Raw genomic sequence first — 21,918 nt, forward strand, 5'->3', positions numbered from 1 at the left:
AAAGATGGGAAACTCAGCAGAATCTTTGGCAAACCTTTCTTAGGCTTTCTTGCTTTGGATCAGCTGAGAGGCCCACTGTCACTACCTGAGTTCAAGGTAGCATTTTCACCCTTGCATGAACTCCTGAAAGGCCTTCCACATGGTCTCTGTGTCCCCGGTCTCCTTACTCTCTGCTACAACATGCTCTCTGTTGTTAGAGCACAAGTCGTCCTTGTGTCCCCAAGACTCCAAAGACCCTGAAGCTTTTCACACTGACGTTTCTCTGAGTAAATCTGAAAAAAGAGATTCACCTTCAACCAAGGCAGGATTTTAAACATACTGTTAGGTTGTAGTTCCTAATACCTACTGTCAGCCTTAGGAATATTTTTTGCCATATTTAACTGGCAAGGCAGATGCTCTCTGGAGCCAGGAGATGTGTTTGTTTTCATTCTGTTATTCTCTAGAAGGAATCCTGGAAACCAGCTGATGGTGCTGTTCTACACTCCTTGGTGTTCTTCAAAAAATATAGGAGCCCTGATGGTTATCAGGCTTGTGCCTTGGGAAACACGGTGCTGGTGCCTTAGCTACAGAGAACTTGGGAGCTATTTCTCTAACCATTCACCTGTCCCAGGTCAAGTGGCCTTGGTGATCTTTCTAGGCTGTTCCAGCCACCTACCTGATGGAGAACTGGTTTTTAACGAAGCCCATCAGATCAAGCTTCCAACAATGGCAACGCTGCCAGTTTTGGTCTGTCCCCTCAGCATGATTCATCTGTGTTAATGAATTCCTGTTTGGATATCCGACCTGGTGAGGCCTCGGGGCTTTTGCCCGATTGTCAGCCATTTCCAGGAGCACACCGACCAGGACACGAGTTACAGCAGTTGGTTGACTCCATTTTTGAGCCTTTCGCACCCTTTCCCACCCGGACTCTGTGTTATCACTGCGTAAGGAGAGAGCGTTGCGTGCAGCAAGCATTTCCAGGCCCAGTGTTAGTAAAACACTGGCATCCCCGGAACCATATGGTAGCAGCTGTGAAGCAGGGTCCACACTTGGGGCAGAAGGTGGGCCTGTGTGCTGGCCGGTGGAGAGTGGGCATGTCATCAAGGCACCGTCCTTCCGCTGCCTTCCACCACTTGTCCCATGGTCTTTCTCTCAGATCCTCCAATTCTCAGCTTAGTCTACCATAATAACAAATTGCCTTTAAAGTTATTGCAAAGCACACGTGCTGCTGGTAAAAGCTTTTTTTACCCTTCCCACCCTCTGCCCCAACTGTACTTCTGCCTTGAGGCATTCTGGCCTGTGCATCCTCTTCACTCGGTGGCCCACAGTAACTGTATACCAGACATTGTGGCCGTACCACACTGATGGCGGTGCTCTCTGCTGTAGGTCGGGGGGGCAGGAGAAAATAACAACTGTCACTCGCCGCTGGATTGATTTGAGATTAATCACAATGAAAAAACTACCCTGGGTGCTTCATTCTTGAAGACCCAAGGGTCTGCCGCTTCGTTCTGCTCCACGCATTGGTTCCCACAAGGAGGCTTCTATCTGTAATTCCTGGCCAGATGGCCTAGCCGTCCGCTCTGTGCGCTCCTGCCCCAAATCTTGAGAACCAAAGGGGGGAAGACAACAGTCAGTAGTGAGGCACACAACTTGTTTGAATTCCAGCTCTAGAACGATAGTGCGGTGTTCATCTCAGATGGGCCTGGTACCCTCCCTCTCTTGACAGTCTCTCTGATCCCCCCACCATTCTTTCCCTTCACAACAACAATGACAACAAAGTCCTTAGATTTAGAGACTGATCCAACATGCAGAGTCATCCCCACCCGGGATGGAATGGGCTTCATCCCTTCAACAAGGAGAGGGAACCCTGTTAAAGGAGACCTGACAAAATCTTAGAAGAGTGACCACAACTCAGAAAAAGACTGTTAGGAACATACTCTCCACCGAAGGGAGGTCAGCAGTCAGGCTGGCTCCAGGCTTTTCCACTTTAGCATCACTGCCGGATAGCAAAGGAGCATGCAGAGTTTTAAAAGAAAGAATCGAGGGGCGCCTGGGTGGCTCAGTCATTAAGCGTCTGCCTTCGGCTCAGGTCATGAACCCGGGGTCCTGGGATTGAGCCCCACATAGGGCTCCCTGCTCAGCGGGAAGCCTGCTTCTCCCTCTCCCACCCCGCCCTGCTTGTGTGTTCCCTCTTTCGCTGTGTCTCTCTCTGTCAAATAAATAAATAAAATCTTTAAAAAAAAAGAAAGAATCGATGTATTTAGCACCAAGTGTTAGAATTCAACTAGAGAAATCAAGAGTAAACAACTATGCAAATAGAATGTAAATGTTATACACTTTGACAAAAGAGAGAGAGTTGGTCTTCATCTAAAATTGAAACTTGTAGTTCAGAAAATCTGTTTAAAATATGTTTTTTAAGTCTTAACTTCAGAGGAATTTTTTAGGAATGTAGTGTCTCTATAAAGAAATATGGATTTAAGTGTAGTTTTTCCTTTATTTTCACTTCAGCTTCATTTTAAGTACAAAGTTAAATTTTACTCTTTCTGTTTAAGACATACGTAGGATCGTGTATAGAATCCCTTTAAAACTTGGTGTGATATTTCTGGGTGTTTTGCCTGTGCGTTGAATTTTCGCATTTTCCTTTGGAGTGCCAAACATTGTTGCATTTTTTTTTTTTTTTTTTTTTACAAATAACTTTATCTAAAAATAAAAGCTTATTCCAAAACCTATGTAAAACATAACAAAATAAACCCATCTACCAACCAAGCCTCTGGCTACATAGGTCTTAGATGGGGTTTGGCATGGGCAGATTTTTTAGAAATCTCTTGTGTTTCTGAATGTTCTGACAGTTTGGAACTGCTCCTTCAGCAGTTTCTCTTCTCTCTTTTTATATGTGTTTTGACAGCCCGGTGGCTTTCACCTTTCTTATAACCCACCTCCATGCTTTCTCGAAACAGTGGGAGAAACCACTCACCCCAGATGACGAGTTACGATTTTTCATTTCCACGTGTTTGCTTGGCATGGCTAATAAGAGGCAGAGAGTACATCATTAGCTTCGTTACATTCATCCTGAAAAGGGAAAACCAGTGGGAAACATCGTATAAATGAGTGGATCAAAGCATAAAAACGATTTGCTCAACATCATTTCTTATCAACAAACCTGATACTTTTTTCCCCCTATTTTCTTAGCTCAAATATTTTAGTCACAAGGCACCCCCCCTTTTATTGCTCTTCTGATTCGTTAGCATGTTAGTAATGTATTTTTTCATTAAGTTAATCTGTGACAGCACATAAACTGATAATCACAAGATGACTAGGATATTTTTTATCCTATGTAAATTTTATCTTCAGTTAATATAAAGTGGTTATTATGGTGGAGACATTTTGGTCTAATATGAACTTCAGATACATACATTGCAACAGCTATTTGAAAATAATCAGGAATTCGAGTATTTGACTTTTGTACAAATAAATAATACGAGCTTGAATAATTTTTGTCTGTGTGCCCAAGGATCCAGCAAATGGAAACAAATGAAATTATCGCAAGTAGTCACTACTCAAAAATAAAATAGTTGGCAGAGATTGTGGGTGGTTGATGCCATTGAAATACTGATTTACTTCCAACACAACCAGAAATGAAGGTGGTTTCATCCCTTCTGTCCTGCAATTAGCTCTAGTCACCTTCCTGCCATTAATGAAAAAGAAACCTAGCCATTGAATATTTTGCTCAGTTAAAATGGTGATTTTCTTTTTAAACTAAAGGCCATTGCAACATTATGACTTTTAAACTGTGTTGTTGAAGAACCACAAATAAATAGATTTTTTTTTACTTTCATAAAGTTTTTGTTCATTGGTAAAATTGCCAGATTAGCAATTCTTCATGCTTCTACCAGCTAATATCTCATGATCATCTGAGGTATGTTTGTTCTAAAAATCATTATATTTCTCACAAGAATATCAATATTGCATATTTTAGAACAATACTCCTAGAAACTTGCTGAGGAGATTGCCTTAAAAGATACTAAATGTGGGGCGCCTGGGTGGCTCAGTCGTTAAGCATCTGCCTTTGGCTCAGGTCATGATCCCAGGGTCCTGGGATCGAGCCCTGCATCGGGCTCCCTGTTCCGCGGGAAGCCTCCTTCTCCCTCCCTCACTCCCCCTGCTTGTGTTCCCTTTCTCACTGTGTCTCTCTCTGTCAAATAAATAAAATCTTAAAAAAAAAAAAAAGATACTAAATGTGAGAAGACAGTCAAATACCCAGCATTAAAAGGTTGAATTTTCTTTTGTGGGGCAGGTCTGTCAGTCTGTTGTGTAGACAGAGTCCTCAGCTGTCAGTGTGAAGGGGAGGGGTAATTTAGTTTTTGAAAGATCTGGTTCTAGGACCTTGGTGAGAGAGGTGGTCAAGAGAGAAACACAACATTCCGGAAATGTACACAAAGGTCTTTGCCTGATTGTTTCAATAGATTTTGATTGCCAACATTCTTAAAATTGCCAGAACGTTCGAATGCAGTGTTATCCAAAATAAGCTCTCCTAGACTACCTTTTTCAGTGTCATAGCACTCTTGTGATTGTAATCTTAATTTTAAAAATATGTATATAGTTAGTATATATACCATTTTACCGATTGATATTTTTAATTTTTTTCTTAACAGAAATCTTAGAGGCTGGCATTAAAGCAACTTCAGAGTCACTTAAAGGTGTGAAACGAAAAAAGATTGTAGCTGAGAATCACCTGAAAAAAATACCAAAATCCCCACTGAGGAATCCTCTTCAGGCAAAACATAAACAAAATACAGAAGAGTCCTCTTTTGCTATTCTTCAGAGTGCTTCAGAGTCTCACAGGAAACAGAATCCTAGTCCCGTAAAAAACGGGAAGCAGTTTATGAAACAAAATGGAGAAACACCTGGGGTAGTTGCTGAGGCCCCTAAATCCGAAGACTTGGTCTCCCCAAAGAAGGCTTTGTTTCTGCAGCATGCATCTGAACTGCGTAGATGGGGATCGGAAGGCTCCGACCCCGCCAGGTTAGACTTCCTGGACGCAAAACGTGACTCTGGTTCTTTGTCAAGTCAAACCAGGACTGACCATAGTGAATGTACCTCCTCCACTCGTAGTCCTACTTCTTCTTCTTACACAAACACCGCATTCGATGTCTTACTGAAAGCAATGGAGCCAGAACTGAGCACCTTGTCACAAAAGGGCTCGTCTTGTGCAGTTAAGATAGAAAAACTGAGACCAAATAAAACTGTACGGCCCCCTTCTCAGTTACACAGCAGCTCAGTGGAGGCCCCAGATCAGACTCCGCAAGAATTTGTTTCTGAGCCGCGGCCTTCTCCTTGTACCTCATTTGCCGTGCACGTATCTGTTGCTCAGAAGAACGGGCAGATTCAGCCAGTTTCTCATTCACATAATCAGCACGAACACTTTGTTTCCGCACCTGCACAACAAAATCAGCAGCCTCCAGCGTGTTCAGGTTTCACGAGGTCACTGGCGAATCTGCAAATTCAAGAGAATGCCAAACTTGAACAAGTTTATCATATAGCAGTGACATCATCTGTGAGTCTGACTTCACCTTCCAGTAGAACTCAGGTTACTCCTCAAAACCAGCAAATGGATTCTGCTTCACCGATGTCAGTAAGTCCAGCCCATTCTACACAGTCAGCCCCCCCGCCCATTTACAGTTCAACTCCTGTCGCCTCTGTCGTTAACCACAGCGTGGAGCAAATGTGCAATCTTCTTTTGAAAGATCAGAAGCCCAAAAAACAAGGAAAATATATTTGTGAGTATTGCAATAGAGCTTGTGCAAAGCCTAGCGTGCTTTTAAAGCACATCCGCTCCCATACTGGCGAGCGGCCCTATCCCTGTGTGACCTGTGGATTTTCATTTAAGACTAAAAGCAATCTGTACAAGCACAAAAAATCCCATGCACATACTATCAAACTGGGTCTTGTCTTGCAACCAGGTGCTGGTGGTTTGTTCTTGTCCCAGGAGTCTCCCAAAGCACTTAGTATCCATTCAGATGTAGAAGACAGTGGGGAGAGCGACGAGGAGGGGGCTGCTGACGAAAGACAGAACGACCCAGCCTCCATGGACCTGCAGCCTGTGCAAATAATGAAAATGATATCAAATTCTGAAGCTTTACCAAAATCAAGTTCCATTCCCAGCAATCCAGACCACGCAGCGGGTGACTTTTCACTACAGGACAAAGCTTCAGAATCCCAAGCTGTGACGGAGTTACCAAAAGTCGTGGTCCACCCTGTCAGCGTGTCCCCTATAAGAGTTGACAGCCCAAAGCTTACGGACCCCAAGCCTGAACTGTCTAGTGCACAGAAGCAGAAGGACCTTCAGGGAACCAGTGTCCTGTCCCACTCAGCCTGGGCATCCTCCCTAGAGACTGATGAGAAGTCCCATCAAAAAGGGGACCTGAGTCAGCCTGAAGGAAAACAAGAACCACACATAGGAACGGTACATGCCCAACTACAAAGGCAGCAGGCTACCGACTGCTCCCAAGAGCAACAAGGAAAACTTCTGAGTCCTCGAAGTTTAGGAAGTACAGATTCTGGTTACTTTTCACGTTCTGAAAGTGCCGACCAGACGGCGAGTCCACCGGCTCCCTTTACCAGAACGTTACCCACCATGGAACAAGACTCAAATAAGAATAATGGGCCCTCTGCACGTATCAGTACACCAGCATCCTCGACCCTGTCAACAAGTGAGAAAGCATTGCTTCTACCGGGTCAGATGCGCCCACCCTTGGCAACAAAAACACTTGAAGAACGGATATCAAAGCTTATCTCCGACAATGAAGCCTTGGTAGATGATAAGCAACTGGATAGTGTTAAGCCACGGAGAACCTCTCTCTCACGACGAGGAAGTATTGATTCCCCCAAGTCATACATTTTTAAAGATTCTTTTCAGTTTGATTTGAAACCAATGGGACGGAGAACAAGCTCAAGCTCTGATATACCAAAGTCCCCTTTCACCCCTACTGAGAAATCAAAGCAAGTGTTTCTTCTGTCTGTACCTTCCCTTGACTGTTTGCCTATTACAAGAAGTAATTCTATGCCTACCACAGGTTATTCAGCAGTACCTGCAAGCATAATACCTCCCCCTCACCCACTGAGAGGGAGTCAGTCATTTGATGACAAAATTGGCGCTTTCTATGATGATGTCTTTGTGTCGGGACCTAACACTTCTGTGCCCCCCAGTGCGCATCCCCGGACCCTCGTCAGACAGTCAGCAGTCGAAGACTCTTCAGCAAATGAAAATCACCTTCTCGGTCCTGGACAGTCCTTGGATGAGAGCTATCAAGGATGTGGTGCCCCTAGTGACACCGTATCAGCAAGGAGCAAGTCCTCGGCACCAGGCTCGCATTTAGAGAAGAAGAAGTCCCATCAAGGGCGAGGGACGATGTTTGAGTGTGAAACCTGTAGAAACAGATATAGAAAACTGGAGAATTTTGAAAACCATAAGAAATTTTACTGTTCGGAGTTGCACGGACCAAAAACAAAGGTAGCTGTGAGAGAACCTGAACACAGCCCCGTGCCTAATAGCACACAGCCTCAGATTCTGCACTACAGAGTTGCTGGTCCCACAGGGGTGTGGGAACAGACGCCCCAGATTAGAAAAAGGAGGAAAATGAAAAGTGTTGGAGATGATGATGAACTTCAGCAAAATGAAAGGGGGGCTTCTCCAAAAAGCTCTGAAGGCCTTCAGTTTCAGAATTCTCTGGGCCCCACTTCCACTCTGTCTAAGCATAATATTGCAATAACAAGTGACCAGCAGCATAGAAATATACAGTTGCAAACCCTCCAAATCCAACTGGTTGCCAGAGGCCCCGACCAGACCATGGATCCAAAGCCATCCGCCATCACGGAGCCACACCTAAGTTCAGCTGCCCAGGACAAGACAGAGTTGAAGAGGCATGGAACCGGAATCTCAGTCATTCAGCATACAAACTCACTGAGCAGACCCAACTCATTTGACAAGCTTGAGTCTTTTGAAAGAGGTTCCCCAGTTTCCTTCCAGGAGCTGAATAGAACATTGAAGCCCGGGCCTCTGAAAGTAATAGGAATTTCCCTAGAGGAAGGCCACCCTCCTCAGAATACATCTCACCCTCACCAGCCTGTGCTATCATCAGACGCTCTGAGAGGAGAACTTCAGGATAGTTTGAGAAAGAGTTCAAATGAACGACACGTGTTAGGACAGCCCTCCCGACTAGTCCGGCAGCACAACATCCAAGTCCCAGAAATTCTGGTCACAGAAGAGCCAGATCGGGACCTTGAAGCCCAAGGCTACGATCAGGAAAAATCAGAGAAGTTCAGCTGGCCTCAGCGTAGTGAAACCTTGTCAAAGTTGCCAACAGAGAAACTGCCACCCAAAAAGAAGAGGCTCCGTCTTGCCGAGATGGAACATTCTTCAACAGAATCAAGTTTTGACTCCACTCTGTCCAGGAGTCTAAGTAGGGAGAGTAGTTTATCTCACACTTCCAGTTTCTCAGCTTCATTAGACGTAGAGGATATTTCTAAAACTGAGGCTTCCCCCAAAATCGATTTTCTAAACAGAGCAGAGTTTCTCATGATTCCAGCTGGCACGAATACCCTTAATGTTCCTGGAACTCACCGGGAAATGAGGCGTGCTGCCTCAGAACAGATTAGCTGCATGCAAACATCCATGGAGGTCTCTGATTTCAGAAGTAAATCATTCGACTGTGGAAGCATAACTCCACCTCAGACAACACCACCTGTTGAATTGCAGCCCCTGACGTCCCCTTCTGGCATGGGGGTCACTGGGCATGTGCCTCTCTTAGAAAGAAGGAGAGGTCCACTGATGCGGCAGATATCTTTAAACATAGCTCCAGACAGTCATGTGTCTCCTGTGAACCCACCCTCTTTCCAAACAATTGCTCTTCCCGGTGTGAACGCTGCACCCTTTCAGGGCCCTCAGCTCACTAATGCATCTTTAGCCGAGTTTCCTGCAAACACTTTGCACTCCCAGGCTCAAGTTAAGGATCAGCGAACAGAAACTTCCAGTTCCACCTCTACTAACATCTTTCCTGTTCACCAGCTTTTTGGTATCAATTTGTTAAATCACATCCACGCCCCCCTTAGCCACCAAAACACACAGATGTCTCTACAAGTGTCTACACAGAGTGTCAAACCAGATGCAAGTCCCAGTTTATGTGTATCTTCTAAAAGTAAAGATTGCTTTGCCCCGAAGTACCAACTTCATTGTCAGGTTTTCACTTCAAGCCAGCCTTGCTCTTCCAGTCCTGTACTTTCTTTGCCAAAGCAAGTTCTTTCAGATCCAGTTGGAGTTGACCATCGTGGGACTTCATTAGCATTACCAACCAAATTAATGGATGCCATGCCTAATTCATGTGTCCCGCCCCCACTGAAGCTCGGTCCCCTCGGTGGTCAGGCGCAGAAGGTGCCAGCATCGTTTGCGTTGCCCGTGCATCTGCAGAGTAACATTCCAGCATACTGTTTTGCCACTGTGACACCTCTGCCACAGATCCTGGTGACCCAAGATCTCTCCAACCAGCCAATTTGCCAGGCCAATCGTAGCATGGTGCCAATCAGCGAAGAACAAAATTCCATGCCAAAATTGCAAAAAGATCACCAGAATGCTTTGCCAAACCCAGCGAAGGAACTCGTTTGTGAAAATGCGTTTTCAGAGATGGGCCAGAATTTTTCTCCATCAGATTCCCTGTCCATAACCCAGAAAACGTCTATGGGTAGACTTTCCCCCCAGCAAGAATCTTCAGCTTCAAGTAAAAGGATGCTTTCCCCCGCAAATAGTTTAGACATTGCCATGGAAAAGCACCAGAAGCGAGCTAAAGATGAGAATGGGGCTGTTTGTATGACCGAGATTAGACCCTTTGAGCCATTGAGTCCAAGACCTAGTGAAGGTAATAAACAGAAGAAACCCGTTTTAGTGAGGCAGGTTTGTACTACAGAGCCTCTTGAGGGTGTGCTATTGGAACAGGATATTTTTTCTCCACCTGAAATGAGTAGTGAGGCTGTTAATTTGACAGATGTTTTACCAGCTGATAAGTTGTCATCTGAACACTCTAAGTCTTTAGCTACAGAACCTAGAAGTGAACTACAAGAATTTGAAAAGATCAAGTCATCCACATCGCTCACTCTTACTGTGAGAAATTCACCTGTCCCTGCAGAAAACATTCACATTTCCCCTTTGGAACGTGCAGACAATAGCCAAGAAAGGAAGTCTCCAGGGGTTAAAACTCAAGGTGACAAAGAGAGCATCCCAGAGCGAAGTCAAGCTACGACCAGCACACTTTTAGTGTCTGACTCGGGAGAGACACAGCAGCTGCCTTTCCCCAGCCTGAAGACCTCAACCAGCTTTACGTGGTGTTACCTACTGAGGCAGAGGGCATTGCATTTGCCTCAGAATGACCAGAAAACTTCAGCCTACACTGATTGGACAGTTAGTGCCAGTAATCCAAACCCACTTGGTTTGCCTACAAAAGTTGCTCTTTCTCTCCTTAACTCAAAACAGAAGACCGGAAAATCACTATATTGTCAAGCAATAACTACCCATTCCAAGTCAGATTTATTGGTCTATTCGAGCAAGTGGAAAAGCAACTTAAGCAAGGTATTTGACATATCATTTATCTTCAGAAATAGTTTGTGCAATGTCTTGATGCCTTTAAATGTTTTAATTGGACGTTGTATCTTATATCTTAATTTTGAATGACAAATTGTGCTCTGTAAGTATAAAGTTATCTGAAAGAAAGGATGATAAGTTTACCCTGGAAGTTATGCTGATAAGGGTCACATGGAATCCTTTGGTGATTTTATCTTGAAACATTTTGAAAATAACTTGCCCTGAGCTGAATATTTAAGTCCTTACATAATGGTACAGAGAATCACGGTTTTACTTTCATCTTTCTCTTATACTGAGAGGAGATTATGTTTATGCTTTGTTCCTGCTAAGTGCAGGGGAACAGAGGTGTGACTTATCAAAGAGTGTTCTATTTCGTCTTGAAATATAAGCAGAGAGCCATTCATACTTGTCCTCCGTGCACCTGACTCCTCTCCCCTCACCATGCCAGTCTCAACTCCCGCCCAGTGTTGGAATCATCTTATTACTAGAGAGAAGAGTCACAGGATAGCTGACTCAAGACGCTGGATAATTAAGTTGATTTGGTCAAGACGTAGAGTAAGGTCATAAAACTATAACTTTGGGTTCTTTGTGGAATCCATTTTAGTAGAGTTGTTGGCTTTATAAAATGGGAAAAATAATTGAAGTGAGAATAAATAGATAAAGGGATTGTGTTAGACTCTGGCCAATCAGAATTAGAGATTAAGTCCTTGACCTCCACAGATTCACAAGCATATAATACAGGTTCCTAGACATATATATGCTTATCAGTAAGGAAATACTTCAGTATCACAGTTATAATGGAGGTATATGCAGTTTTAAGAAGGAAGTCTCTAACTTTGCCAGTAGGTTGAGGAGGTATGGATACAGGGAAGATATTCCAAAAGTGGAGATACTTTAGCTGAGTCTTTAAAAAAAAAAAAAAGAAAAAGTAGGAATTTTTTTTTCAGGTAAACAAGAATGAGAAATTTTAATAGTTTGCTGAAATGATATGGAAGTGAGAAAGAACTTGGTTTGTTTTAAAGAACCCCGAGGAGTCTGCCATGGCTAGAAGGTGTAAGTTTGAATCACTGATGTGCCTTCAAGTTGGAAATACAGGGAAAAACCAAAGAATTTGCATGGTGGTAGAGAGAGATTGATCCTTTTTCAGCGAGGGAGGGTGCATCCAAACCATTCAGAATTTAATTTTTAAATGCCCAGACTTTACTCTAAACCAACTAAATCATAATCTTGGAAGATGAGACCTGATGATGAGAATTTAAACAGAGCTTCATGAATGTTCCTGTGCCTATAGAAAAGTGACTATTCTTCAGTACCAAGTGCCTTGGTAGAAATGCCTCTGGAAATTTGGAGCTAGGCAAGGACTCCCGGTGGAAGGTGTCAGAATTCCTTGGTGCTTTGGTGTAATTCATGAGCTTGCTCAGAGAGGAAGGAAGGAATAAAGGGCTCAGGATGGATTTGGGGATCACTACTACTTAAAGGCTTGAATGGATAAAGAAAGCCCACCCAGGAAACTGAAAGAGGTTGTTCATAGAGGAAAGAGGAGGACTAGGAGAAAGTGGGATCACATAGATAAAGGACGAAATTTCAAGGAAAGTTACTCAGATGGAGAGGTCAAATAAAGGTCACATAAAAATGAAGAACATGGTTCCTGAATTGAGTGGTTCTAATATCGCTAGTGACTTGGGTTGTATGGGCAGGTGGTTGTGGAGGACTGGGTGCTGGTGTTAACTCGCAACCCAGATGGTAATGTAAATGGACAGGAAGGGACAGGTGTTTCTAAGAGAAATAAGGTATCAACAATATAAATAGCACAGGTGGTCAAGCATATAAAGACTAAGGAAGGGATAAGGATTTTGGGGTGTTTAGCTCATTGGTAACTGGTGACTAGAAGCCTGATTTGATAGTAAGAAAGTGAGCAAAAGGTAAATGGGAATTAGGCGTTGAAAAGAAGGTGAAAAGTAGAATTGGCGTTAACGGTATAAAGTCAAGGAAAGGTATGTGTATGCATTCCAGATTGTGGGGAAACCCGATGTGTTTGCCAGGAAAAGAAGAGCCCGATGCATTTGTTTGCCGGTCAGGGTCCATGTCATTACCCCCTCGCACTACCTTTCTTTCAAAGCCAGCAGCTTTGCTTTAGTCCTGGCCTTGAGAGGACAGGGGCTCCCCAGGGTGCTCTTGCTGAGGCTGCGCGGGCCCTCCATCCGTGGTGCAGGCTCTCTCATTGCTTGCTGGTAATAAGTCAGGTCAGTACAGAGCTGTCTGCTTGAGGATGTGGTTTGTAAAGAGGGCCCTTGATCAGAAGAGTTGTGCCTCAAGTTGGATTTGGCCAGAGGATGGGAGTTTGAGCCTTGGCTGTTAAGCTTGACCTTGGACAAGCGACTTCACCCCGAGAGTGGCTTTCCTCACTGGGTCTAACCCCTGTGCTGCCCGCCTCACAGGATGTGTGAGAATGGCAGGGGCTGAGAAGGGGGACGCTGTGGAATCCTAAGGTGCTGTCCTATAAACTTTCCACAGGAAATGCACATACTGTTTATCATTTTGATGTTTGTTACCTTTTCCTAGAGACATAATCATTATCAGGCCACAGCCTGACTTCTGACCTGCATGTCTCTCACAGTTATCAGCATTCAGGAACTTTTGAGAAGATACAGAGAGGAAACATAATTATGGCTTAAAATGATAGGAGAAGGGGAGATTCTTGGGAAATGGGGCTTCTGCTTGACAGAATGCAGTTACAGTGCATTCCAGTGAAGGGGGTGTAGTCCTGTTTCTCAGGAGTATGAGACAGTGTTATACCAAAAAGGGGACCGGGCTCCTTCCCATCTCCAAAGAATAAAGCTCTTTAAGAAATAAAGTGTAGTGTGAGCGGTTGGTCAGTGGATTGTGGTGGGATTTTAAAACAGCATACGATTCGTCTGGTTGCTGTGGGCAAACAGAGAGACTAAAGCTGAGGGAGGGGAGAGAGCAAATGACCTATAAACATGTTATTTCCTCGAAATGCATTCCATTAAGTTAACTACATGTACGGTTCTCTGCCATGTTTTAATTTCCAAGTGAAACATTAGCATGTTTGTGTTTTCAGTTTTATTAAATTAGTTTCTCTTTTTTTTTTTTCCCTTTCAGAGAGCATTAGGTAATCAAAAGTCCACAGTAGTTGAATTCAGCAATAAAGATGCCTCTGAAATTAACAGTGAGCAAGATAAAGAAAATTCCTTAATCAAAAGTGAACCAAGAAGAATTAAAATATTTGATGGAGGGCAAGTACAAATTTTACTTTTTAAATGTACATTTAAACATACTTTTTAAATGTACATTTGCTTTCATGTGAATGAAGACTTACCAGTGCCAATTTTATATAAATGTTGCAAGGTTTCTCAGCTTATTAACAGAATCTTCATGGCAAAATATATGTTAGATTGTCATATTAAATAATTCCATTTGATCAAGAAAATATTTAGGAAGCATTGTAGGTCCTAGGAGGCAGCTAAGAACTGTTTTCAGAGTAAACTCTGGGTTTCACATAGATTTACAATAAGGAGTGCCTCAGGAAATCTGTTGTCAGACGAATTCACTGCCTATTTGATGCCTTTGTGTATTTGGTAATGAGAAAAACACATTGTAAAAGCTGATTGTAGTTCTGGCGAAGCCAGGAAATATTTCAGTACTTAGAGTTGTTGTCATTGAATTTAATAATAAAGAAAACTTTTGCACCAGTGGTTTAGAAGGAGGGAGTGCTATGCTAAAATTAAACTTAGTATCGAATAAGGTTGCTTGATTAGAATTAGCTATTAGCATATTAAGTGTTGATGCAAAAACCTGGACTATTCTGTTACTTATATGTGCATAAAATTTGTATTGATTGAGTATAAAAATTGTGACTTGCTTTATTTTGTAAGTTGAATTCTAATCATCAGTATTTTCTCAAAGACATAGTATCCAATCTCCCTATTTATTTTTTTTTTCTTTAAATTAGATATAAATCAAATGAAGAGTATGTATATGTCCGAGGCAGGGGAAGAGGAAAGTACATATGTGAAGAATGTGGAATACGTTGTAAGAAACCTAGTATGTTAAAGAAACACATACGGACCCATACAGATGTCCGCCCCTACCACTGCACTTACTGTAACTTCTCCTTTAAGACAAAAGGTATGAGATGACATTACTTCATGGTCCTTTTTATACACATTGAGCCCCAACTTTACATACTCTTTAACCAAGGATGCAGCAGCTTGAATTGACTAATATAAATACATCTTGCCAACATGGTAGTCTTATTTCTTTATCTGTTTCTAGACCTCTGAGGGAAAAAAAGTTTTCTTAATTATACACTTTTACAATATATATAATAAATATGACATTTTAAAAGGAGAAACTGCCCTTTTTTATTTTACTCCCCAAGTTAGAGTTGCATAACATGATGACTAATACATTTCAAAAATACTTTGGGGCCGAAGAAGAGAAATAAATTTTCATGATTACAAGTAAACCGAAAAAGATTGAAGAAAATTTTTAAATAATAACTATAGTAAACTTATAATGACTGTGTTCATGTTTTATTATCTAATTTTAGGCATGAATAGCCATTTCTCTTTTTTCCATGATGCTTTTTGTTCTTCACCCAAATTCTATTGAATTTCAGCTTCACAAAATTTCTGTTGTACTATTTAAAGTGCACATAACTCCGAACTAGTCATTAAAGTTATATTTAGTACTCTTTGTACTCTTTATATGTTTTTATTTAAATTGTAAGTCTTTATTATAGTTAAGGTAATTTTGCCCTCTTCAGATTCCCTGCTATATATAATGAGTACACTACTTATAAAATAATGCTCACTTTCTCCATTAGGCTCCTTGCTCGTGATCATTATATAAAAATATGTTACTTGAGACTTTAATTTCCCATACCACCCTTTAAAAACTAAATCTCTCTAAAACAAATCAATGTGATCATAAAATTACCTGCCTGAAAGTGCAACATCTGTAAAAAAAATATTTAATTATTTTTTTTTACAGAAACTTACTTTTATCCCTTTTGAGTGAACATTCACCTTTTTTCTGATTATATAGGCTGTCTTCGGGGTTTTTGTTTTAAAGATTGATCAACTCTTTAGCAAAATTTATTTCATTTTTTGGCTAGTATTTATTGATATTTAAAGAGAGTTATAATAAGTAGCAGCTAAACAGCTTCAAATTCACTCTCTTTACAAGCCAGTAGTCCCCTAAGCCAGAATGATAGAAATAACAGCAACGGGACTGTTCTTCGGCTAGCTTTGAATGTTACTGAAGAGTTTCAAGACATCATGAGTGATTGGGAGGTTCATGGTCTATAGTCCTTTCATTGGGATGTGGATTCTCCTCCTGGAAATGGAGAGTGGGTTTCAGGATGCTCCTCCTGGCCGTGTGTGCAGGCGGTGATAAGAGAAAGTGCTTTGATCTCTTAACCCAATATATTGCCATTTCACTGGTTTTGATCCTGTGATTAAGAAGCATCAGTTACTTTCCAATATGAGACCAGGAGACCGGAAAGAGGCCAGTGTTACTAATAAAAGATTACCAAGTACAGAACAGTGTTGCTAAATAGAAGAGGCTTAAGGTATAATGTGTAATGGGTATTTCTCAACAGAAGGAGGAAAAGGAATCAGGATATTCAAAAAAATTATATTCATAAAATAAGGGCCATAGAGGGAGGAACACTTAGGTGTGGAAAACCAAATGACACTGCAGAGACTTCTTGGCAAAGAAGAATACTCTGAATCACCAAATAGTAATCTTAGTGAAATAACTCAACACGGCATCACGTCACGTTTTAGATAAATGTTTCTTAAAAGGCTGACAGAGCATAACGACCCCTGAAGAGTGAGCGTGCAGTCTTCTCAGTGTTCACGTCCTCCGCCCCTCTGATATGCTGCTTATCTGAATTTACATTAAATGTTTTGTTTTGTCAGCTAATTCTTTGGAATTACGCAATAAATACGCATTTGAAGAAAGCTACCCTCGCTAAGGAGACTGGTGAAGAAAATGCTAGAAATTCAGTCTTTTCCTCTCCCCAGCATGACAGTTCTTTATTTTACTGGTCAGCTTCCTTGTAGAAGGCTGCCTTCTGTGACTATCTGTAAGACAGATACCATAGTATCTTCTAAAGGTAGCTAACTAATAAGAGACTTGTTTTTAGATGAGGCTCTAGGTGTTGCCCTACTGGATTTACTTGGTTGTCCTAGCCGGTGCAACAACTCTCCTTCTCATCGGCTGTGTCTGGTGGTAACAGAAATAGTGATGTAATGACAGTGCTACATAAATACGGGTATGCAGAGAGAGCGAAATGCTGCCCAGTGAATGCTCTGCAGTGCGAGAAAGTGATGCTTCCCATGGTAATGCCTATAAATCTCTACTTTGTCATTTGTCCTCTTAATTTATTTTATGAGGACATTCTCCAAAGAATTTTAATTGATTTGTTTTCACTGTTTAAAGGTCAGTCAGCAGAAACTGTACAGTGAGCTCGCGTCTCTGCAGGATTTACTATCATTTATGTTACAGAAAAGCTAGGCACTCTGTATGTTGCCATCAGAACCCAAAACAAAACCTCACGTGCCTTCCAGAAGATTTAGATTAATCTTTATTAAATCTGTTAAAAAATTTACTTATTAAGTTAATGCCCAAAGTTCATGGCATTGCTAGGGGATATTTCCATCTTAATATGTATATTTTGCATGTTAAAATGCAGATTGTTTATTTTAACTTATTTAAGAAGTAGGCTAATAATAAGTAATAGCTCAAGTTATGAGAAAATGTGCTTATTAAAAGCTATATTCCCAAATTTGCCTGATTACAATTATCCATTAACTTCTGTAAGAAGCAAATAATGTGCTATAGCTGTCCATTTAGGGAACAAAAGCACTTTAAAAGAGACTATTAGTGGAGCTCATAATTTGGTTTGTAATAGTTATTATATTAGAAAGTGCTTTGACTTGTAAGTGGACATTTCAGCCATATTCAGATGGCCAAGCCATTTTTGTTTACAACTTTTTAATGTGAAAATTTTGAAGCATATAGAAAAGTAGAGGTCTGTATAATGAACGCCAATATACCAACCACCTTTTACTAATCATTAACGTTTTGCCATATTTGCTTCATGGTTGTTGTTTTTTTTTTTTAAGTGTATTTAAACTAAGTATCTGACACGGCCAAGCCATGTAAGCCCGGTGTCACCTCTAGAATTACAGAAGTCAGAGTTTGATGGGCCTAGACATTATCTGGTCCAGGCGCCCTCTCACACTTGAGCCCCCCTGAAGCACAAAGCTCTGGGTTGCTCTGCATACTGACTAGTGGAAGAGTTGGCTTGAACAAGTGTGACCAGGTCCACGGACTTAGGGCATTTGCAGTGGTCCTGAGGTTCTGTAAATAGAGCCGTGTCCCCGGCCCTTCAGCCACTGCCAGCCCAGAGTTGAGAGCAATGACTCAGACATTCTTAACTCTTCTAGATGCTTGTTCTCAAATACTAGTTTGCCCCTGCTCACCAAACTAGGTCTTTAGATTTTGTTTGCGTTCTCAAAAGAGATGCTTTTCCCTTGTTGGCAGTTTTGTATGTGTATGTGGCATTATCCACTCAAGCTGCTTGGTATCCTTAGAAGAATCTGAGCTCTCCCCCTGCATTCATAATCACTTGGGACAAATGTGCCCAGTGGTTCCCAGTTAACCTGATAATACTTAGCTGCCAAAGGAAATACCTCTTTAGAGATACTATTATGAGACTTCTAGTCAATATGGTGAAGGGAAATTAATGTGGGAAATTCTTTCTCAGGTTCCAGTGAACAGAAATTCTGTTTATGACATAACCAAATGTAGTTTTTAACAGATAGTCAAGCTTGAAATTTAAAAAGGCAAATTCCCAGGTAACAGAAATAAAAAAGAAACTCAGTGCTAGCATAATAGTGAATAGACATTTAAAAAATAATAATGACCAAACAAATAAATAAAACTTAAAATTAAAAAAAAAAAAATCATGGGGACATCAAAGCCAGATATATTCCTCCAGCCCTGGGGTTTTAATGTCAATCCTGGAATGGAGTCCGGGGCTTCTGACATAAGCCTGGCCCTCCTGCCCAGTGACTTTGGACCATGTGGGGAAAAGGTACCTGCTAAAAAAGCAAAACCCCAGACCTCTGCCATAAAGAAATAGATACATAGATAGATAGATAGATAGATAGTCTAGAATTAGTGGTCTGAAACCTTAACTCCCAAGTAGAAGCAATTGGAAAACTGACCCAAGAGATGTTTCTACAATCCAGGGTCCTTAAGACTCCATGGGAAACAGTCTGGCTGAAGATAAACTTAAAATAAAAACTACAAAGCATGCAAGGAAACAAGGTACCATGGGGGAGATCCAGCAGATGCAATGTGGGAGGATTCAGACTCCAGGAACCATAGATCTTAGTGCAATCCCAAAAGGACTTTAAACTAAATGTAAACTGTTCTCAGAAATAAATGAGGATGAGAGAATAGAAACCAAAGGCAAAAGTAGACATGATCCAAGTAGAGGAGGCAGATTTGAAAAAGAGAAGTTATTAGTAATAAATAGCAAGGTTATTACAACATATAGATACCAATACTTTCGTTTGTCCGAGTTTTAGTCTTGGAATTGTATAACCACAGTCTGTGCTTTCACTTGAAATAGGAATGGAATTTGCCAGTGTTGACAAATGCAAGAACAAAATAATACTACGTAAGCTTAGTAAACATTCTTTTCCCTTAAGGAAATCTGACAAAACACATGAAGTCCAAGACACATAGCAAGAAATGTGTGGATTTAGGCGTCTCAGTAGGTTTAATAGATGAACAAGATACAGAAGAATCAGGTAAGGCTTTATTCCATATTTTTCATAAATGCTATTTACAATGTGCTATTTTTTTGCATCCATATGCTTCTTTTCATTCTCACTAATACTTCCTAGTTCTTATTGTCATTGCTGCTTATTTACATGATGCAATAGCCTCCTAATCAGTTTTCCCATCTTTAATTTGTCTTCCTTCCCATCCATCCATCCCCACAGATGTTCCTCTTCCTGAAGCATGTGTCTGGTCATATTACTGCTCTGCTGCAAGTCTTTCATTTAGCCTCCCAAATAAATTATGAGCCGCTTGACCTCACATCTTCAAAGTCCATTATAATCTGGTGTCCACCTGCTTCCTCACCCTTATTTCTCATTTCTTTCTTTCACCTATCCTAAGGCTTAAATTTCCTGCTTACATGACATTGATCTGGCTCTCTACCTCTCCAACCCTCCCTTAAACCGCCCGCCCCCCCCCTCCCCCCCCCCCCCCCCCCCCCCCCCCCCCCCCCGCCCCCCCCCCCCCCCGCGAAGAGCGAAACCCCCCCCGCCTTCAATCCCCATGCAAACGTGGCTCCCTGTGTGCACTGGGCAAAATCTTCCTTTCCTTCAAGGTCTAGCTCAAATCCACTGCTGCCATGAAGCCTTCTCTGATTTTCCCTTCCCACACTGGGGGAAGCCACTTTTCCCTTCTCTCAGCTTCTGTAGTGTTTTATATTTTAGCGTTTGCTCTCTGAAAGCATTGAATCTCTTTCTGCCTTATTTTTGGATTATCTACAACTGCTTACCTTACCTCCTCACTGAGACTGTTAAGCATCTCCTGAGCAGAATTGATGAAGGAGGGATGCTTCCTTCACCCGCAGCCCATGGTGCCCTGCCTCGCACGGAGCAGCTGCTCTGGAAATGTTTGTGGAATAAAACATTTCTTTGCATCCCCAAAATGTTTGTTATTTTTAAAGAGTTAACTGGTTGTTTTCTTAACAATGTTCGCTCAACAAATATAAGTGTTTATCTCTAACCAATTTTGAGGAAAAATAAACCTGTTCATCTGTTCTGACTCATTAGAGAGTAGAATTATTCTTTCGTAAGACTTTTTTTATAAGCCAAGAATTTATCAACCAAGAGATCTAAGTTTTCTTTAAAAAGTTGTCTTTTTTTGAAATATGCCCCAAATTAGACCTTTATTTGCTTGCTATGTTTTAGTTAATATGCATTAGTTTCATATCTAGAAAATTTCCAAAGAGAAAATGGTGAGGACACCATTGAAAATATAGGTAAAAAGTCAAACGCGTTTTAGTCCACCTGACAACCAGTAACACACTAAATGAATCACCCTGAATTTTTTTCTAAATATGCAAAGGAAGTGACTCACATCTTAAGTGGTACAGCTGATACGATTCAGTATTTTAAGCACACAGAAAGGATTGCCTTTAACTCTTTGGGGAATAAACTGATAGATTCTTGATAGAAGAAAAAGATAGTCATAACAAATTTAGGACAATAAGGAGCTTTTTTAAGTGTTTTAGGCACCTTGATGCTTTGATACATTTTGGGGATGGCAATATCAGGATTTAAAAGTGCCTATCACATTAACGTAGTGTAACTTTTCTGTCCTAGGAACATATTTATTAAAAGCTGATTTTTTAAATGTCAGAAATTGAATTACACACTTACACATTTAATAGAATTATTTATAATTCACTTCTAATGTAAACAGCTTTTATTTGGTTTATTTTCTGCTCTTAGCAGTCATGCAGTAAATTAACTACCACAATGAAGCAAAGAAAAAAAATTTTTATTTGCCTTATTATTTATTTGCTTTATAATTATTTGCTGTATTGTTAATTGTATTGAGTCATTCAGAAGTAAAAAGCTAGGAAGAATGAATAACAGTTTCAGCAAGTTTATTATTACCCACAAACTAGAAAAGGAAGAAAGTAGAAATGCGAAATACTAATGTCTGAAAAACCTAAGTGTAAAAAGTATTACTACAATATATACTCATTTATATGTTTTACTTCTTTAGGAAGATGTCTTATAAAAATTAAGTAAAATATCTCTAGAGTCCTCTAAAGTTAAAAGAAGGTAGTGTTTATATCCTAAATTTGCATAGGAAAATTAAGTGCGGTTTCCATTAATTATCATGTATTGTTTAAATTGGCTGACAGATGGACTTATATACCTATCCATTCTTTTTTGTATTTCTCAGCTCATTCCAGAAGCACTTGAAGCAGGTTTTAGATTATAACTCAAACTTGATAGCCTAATTCCCTATTCAGATCTTCTGATAAAACTAGGTAGTTTTACTCATTTTTCTCTTGGTTAAATTTTTTTTTTAATTACTGTAATTATGGGTAGCGTACTCAGTTCTTTCACAGTTTTGATTGAATAGTAAATTGTAGCATCTAGGTGGATTTTGCCAAGTGCTGTGGCCATATGGAGGCCTAGTAATTCTTTATGAATATGCCAACAAATATATCCTAC

At 41.0% G+C, this 21,918-nt stretch overlaps 1 protein-coding gene across 5 annotated transcripts in view; it reads left to right on the forward strand.

The window, feature by feature from the left end:
* HIVEP1 (HIVEP zinc finger 1) overlaps positions 1 to 21,918 on the forward strand; it is a 139,912-nt gene that overhangs the window by 98,668 nt on the left and 19,326 nt on the right. For all 5 annotated transcript variants that reach the window (XM_032424664.1, XM_032424665.1, XM_032424663.1 and 2 more), the window contains 4 exons: positions 4,632 to 10,594; positions 13,730 to 13,863; positions 14,580 to 14,755; positions 19,360 to 19,461. In XM_032424664.1, the coding sequence (XP_032280555.1) occupies positions 4,632 to 10,594; positions 13,730 to 13,863; positions 14,580 to 14,755; positions 19,360 to 19,461 (6,375 nt within the window). The remainder of the gene's footprint in view (positions 1 to 4,631; positions 10,595 to 13,729; positions 13,864 to 14,579; positions 14,756 to 19,359; positions 19,462 to 21,918) is intronic.

Source organism: Phoca vitulina, unplaced genomic scaffold, assembly GCF_004348235.1.
Source record: "Phoca vitulina isolate PV1807 unplaced genomic scaffold, GSC_HSeal_1.0 scaffold31, whole genome shotgun sequence".
NCBI classification, from domain to species: Eukaryota; Metazoa; Chordata; class Mammalia; order Carnivora; family Phocidae; genus Phoca; species Phoca vitulina.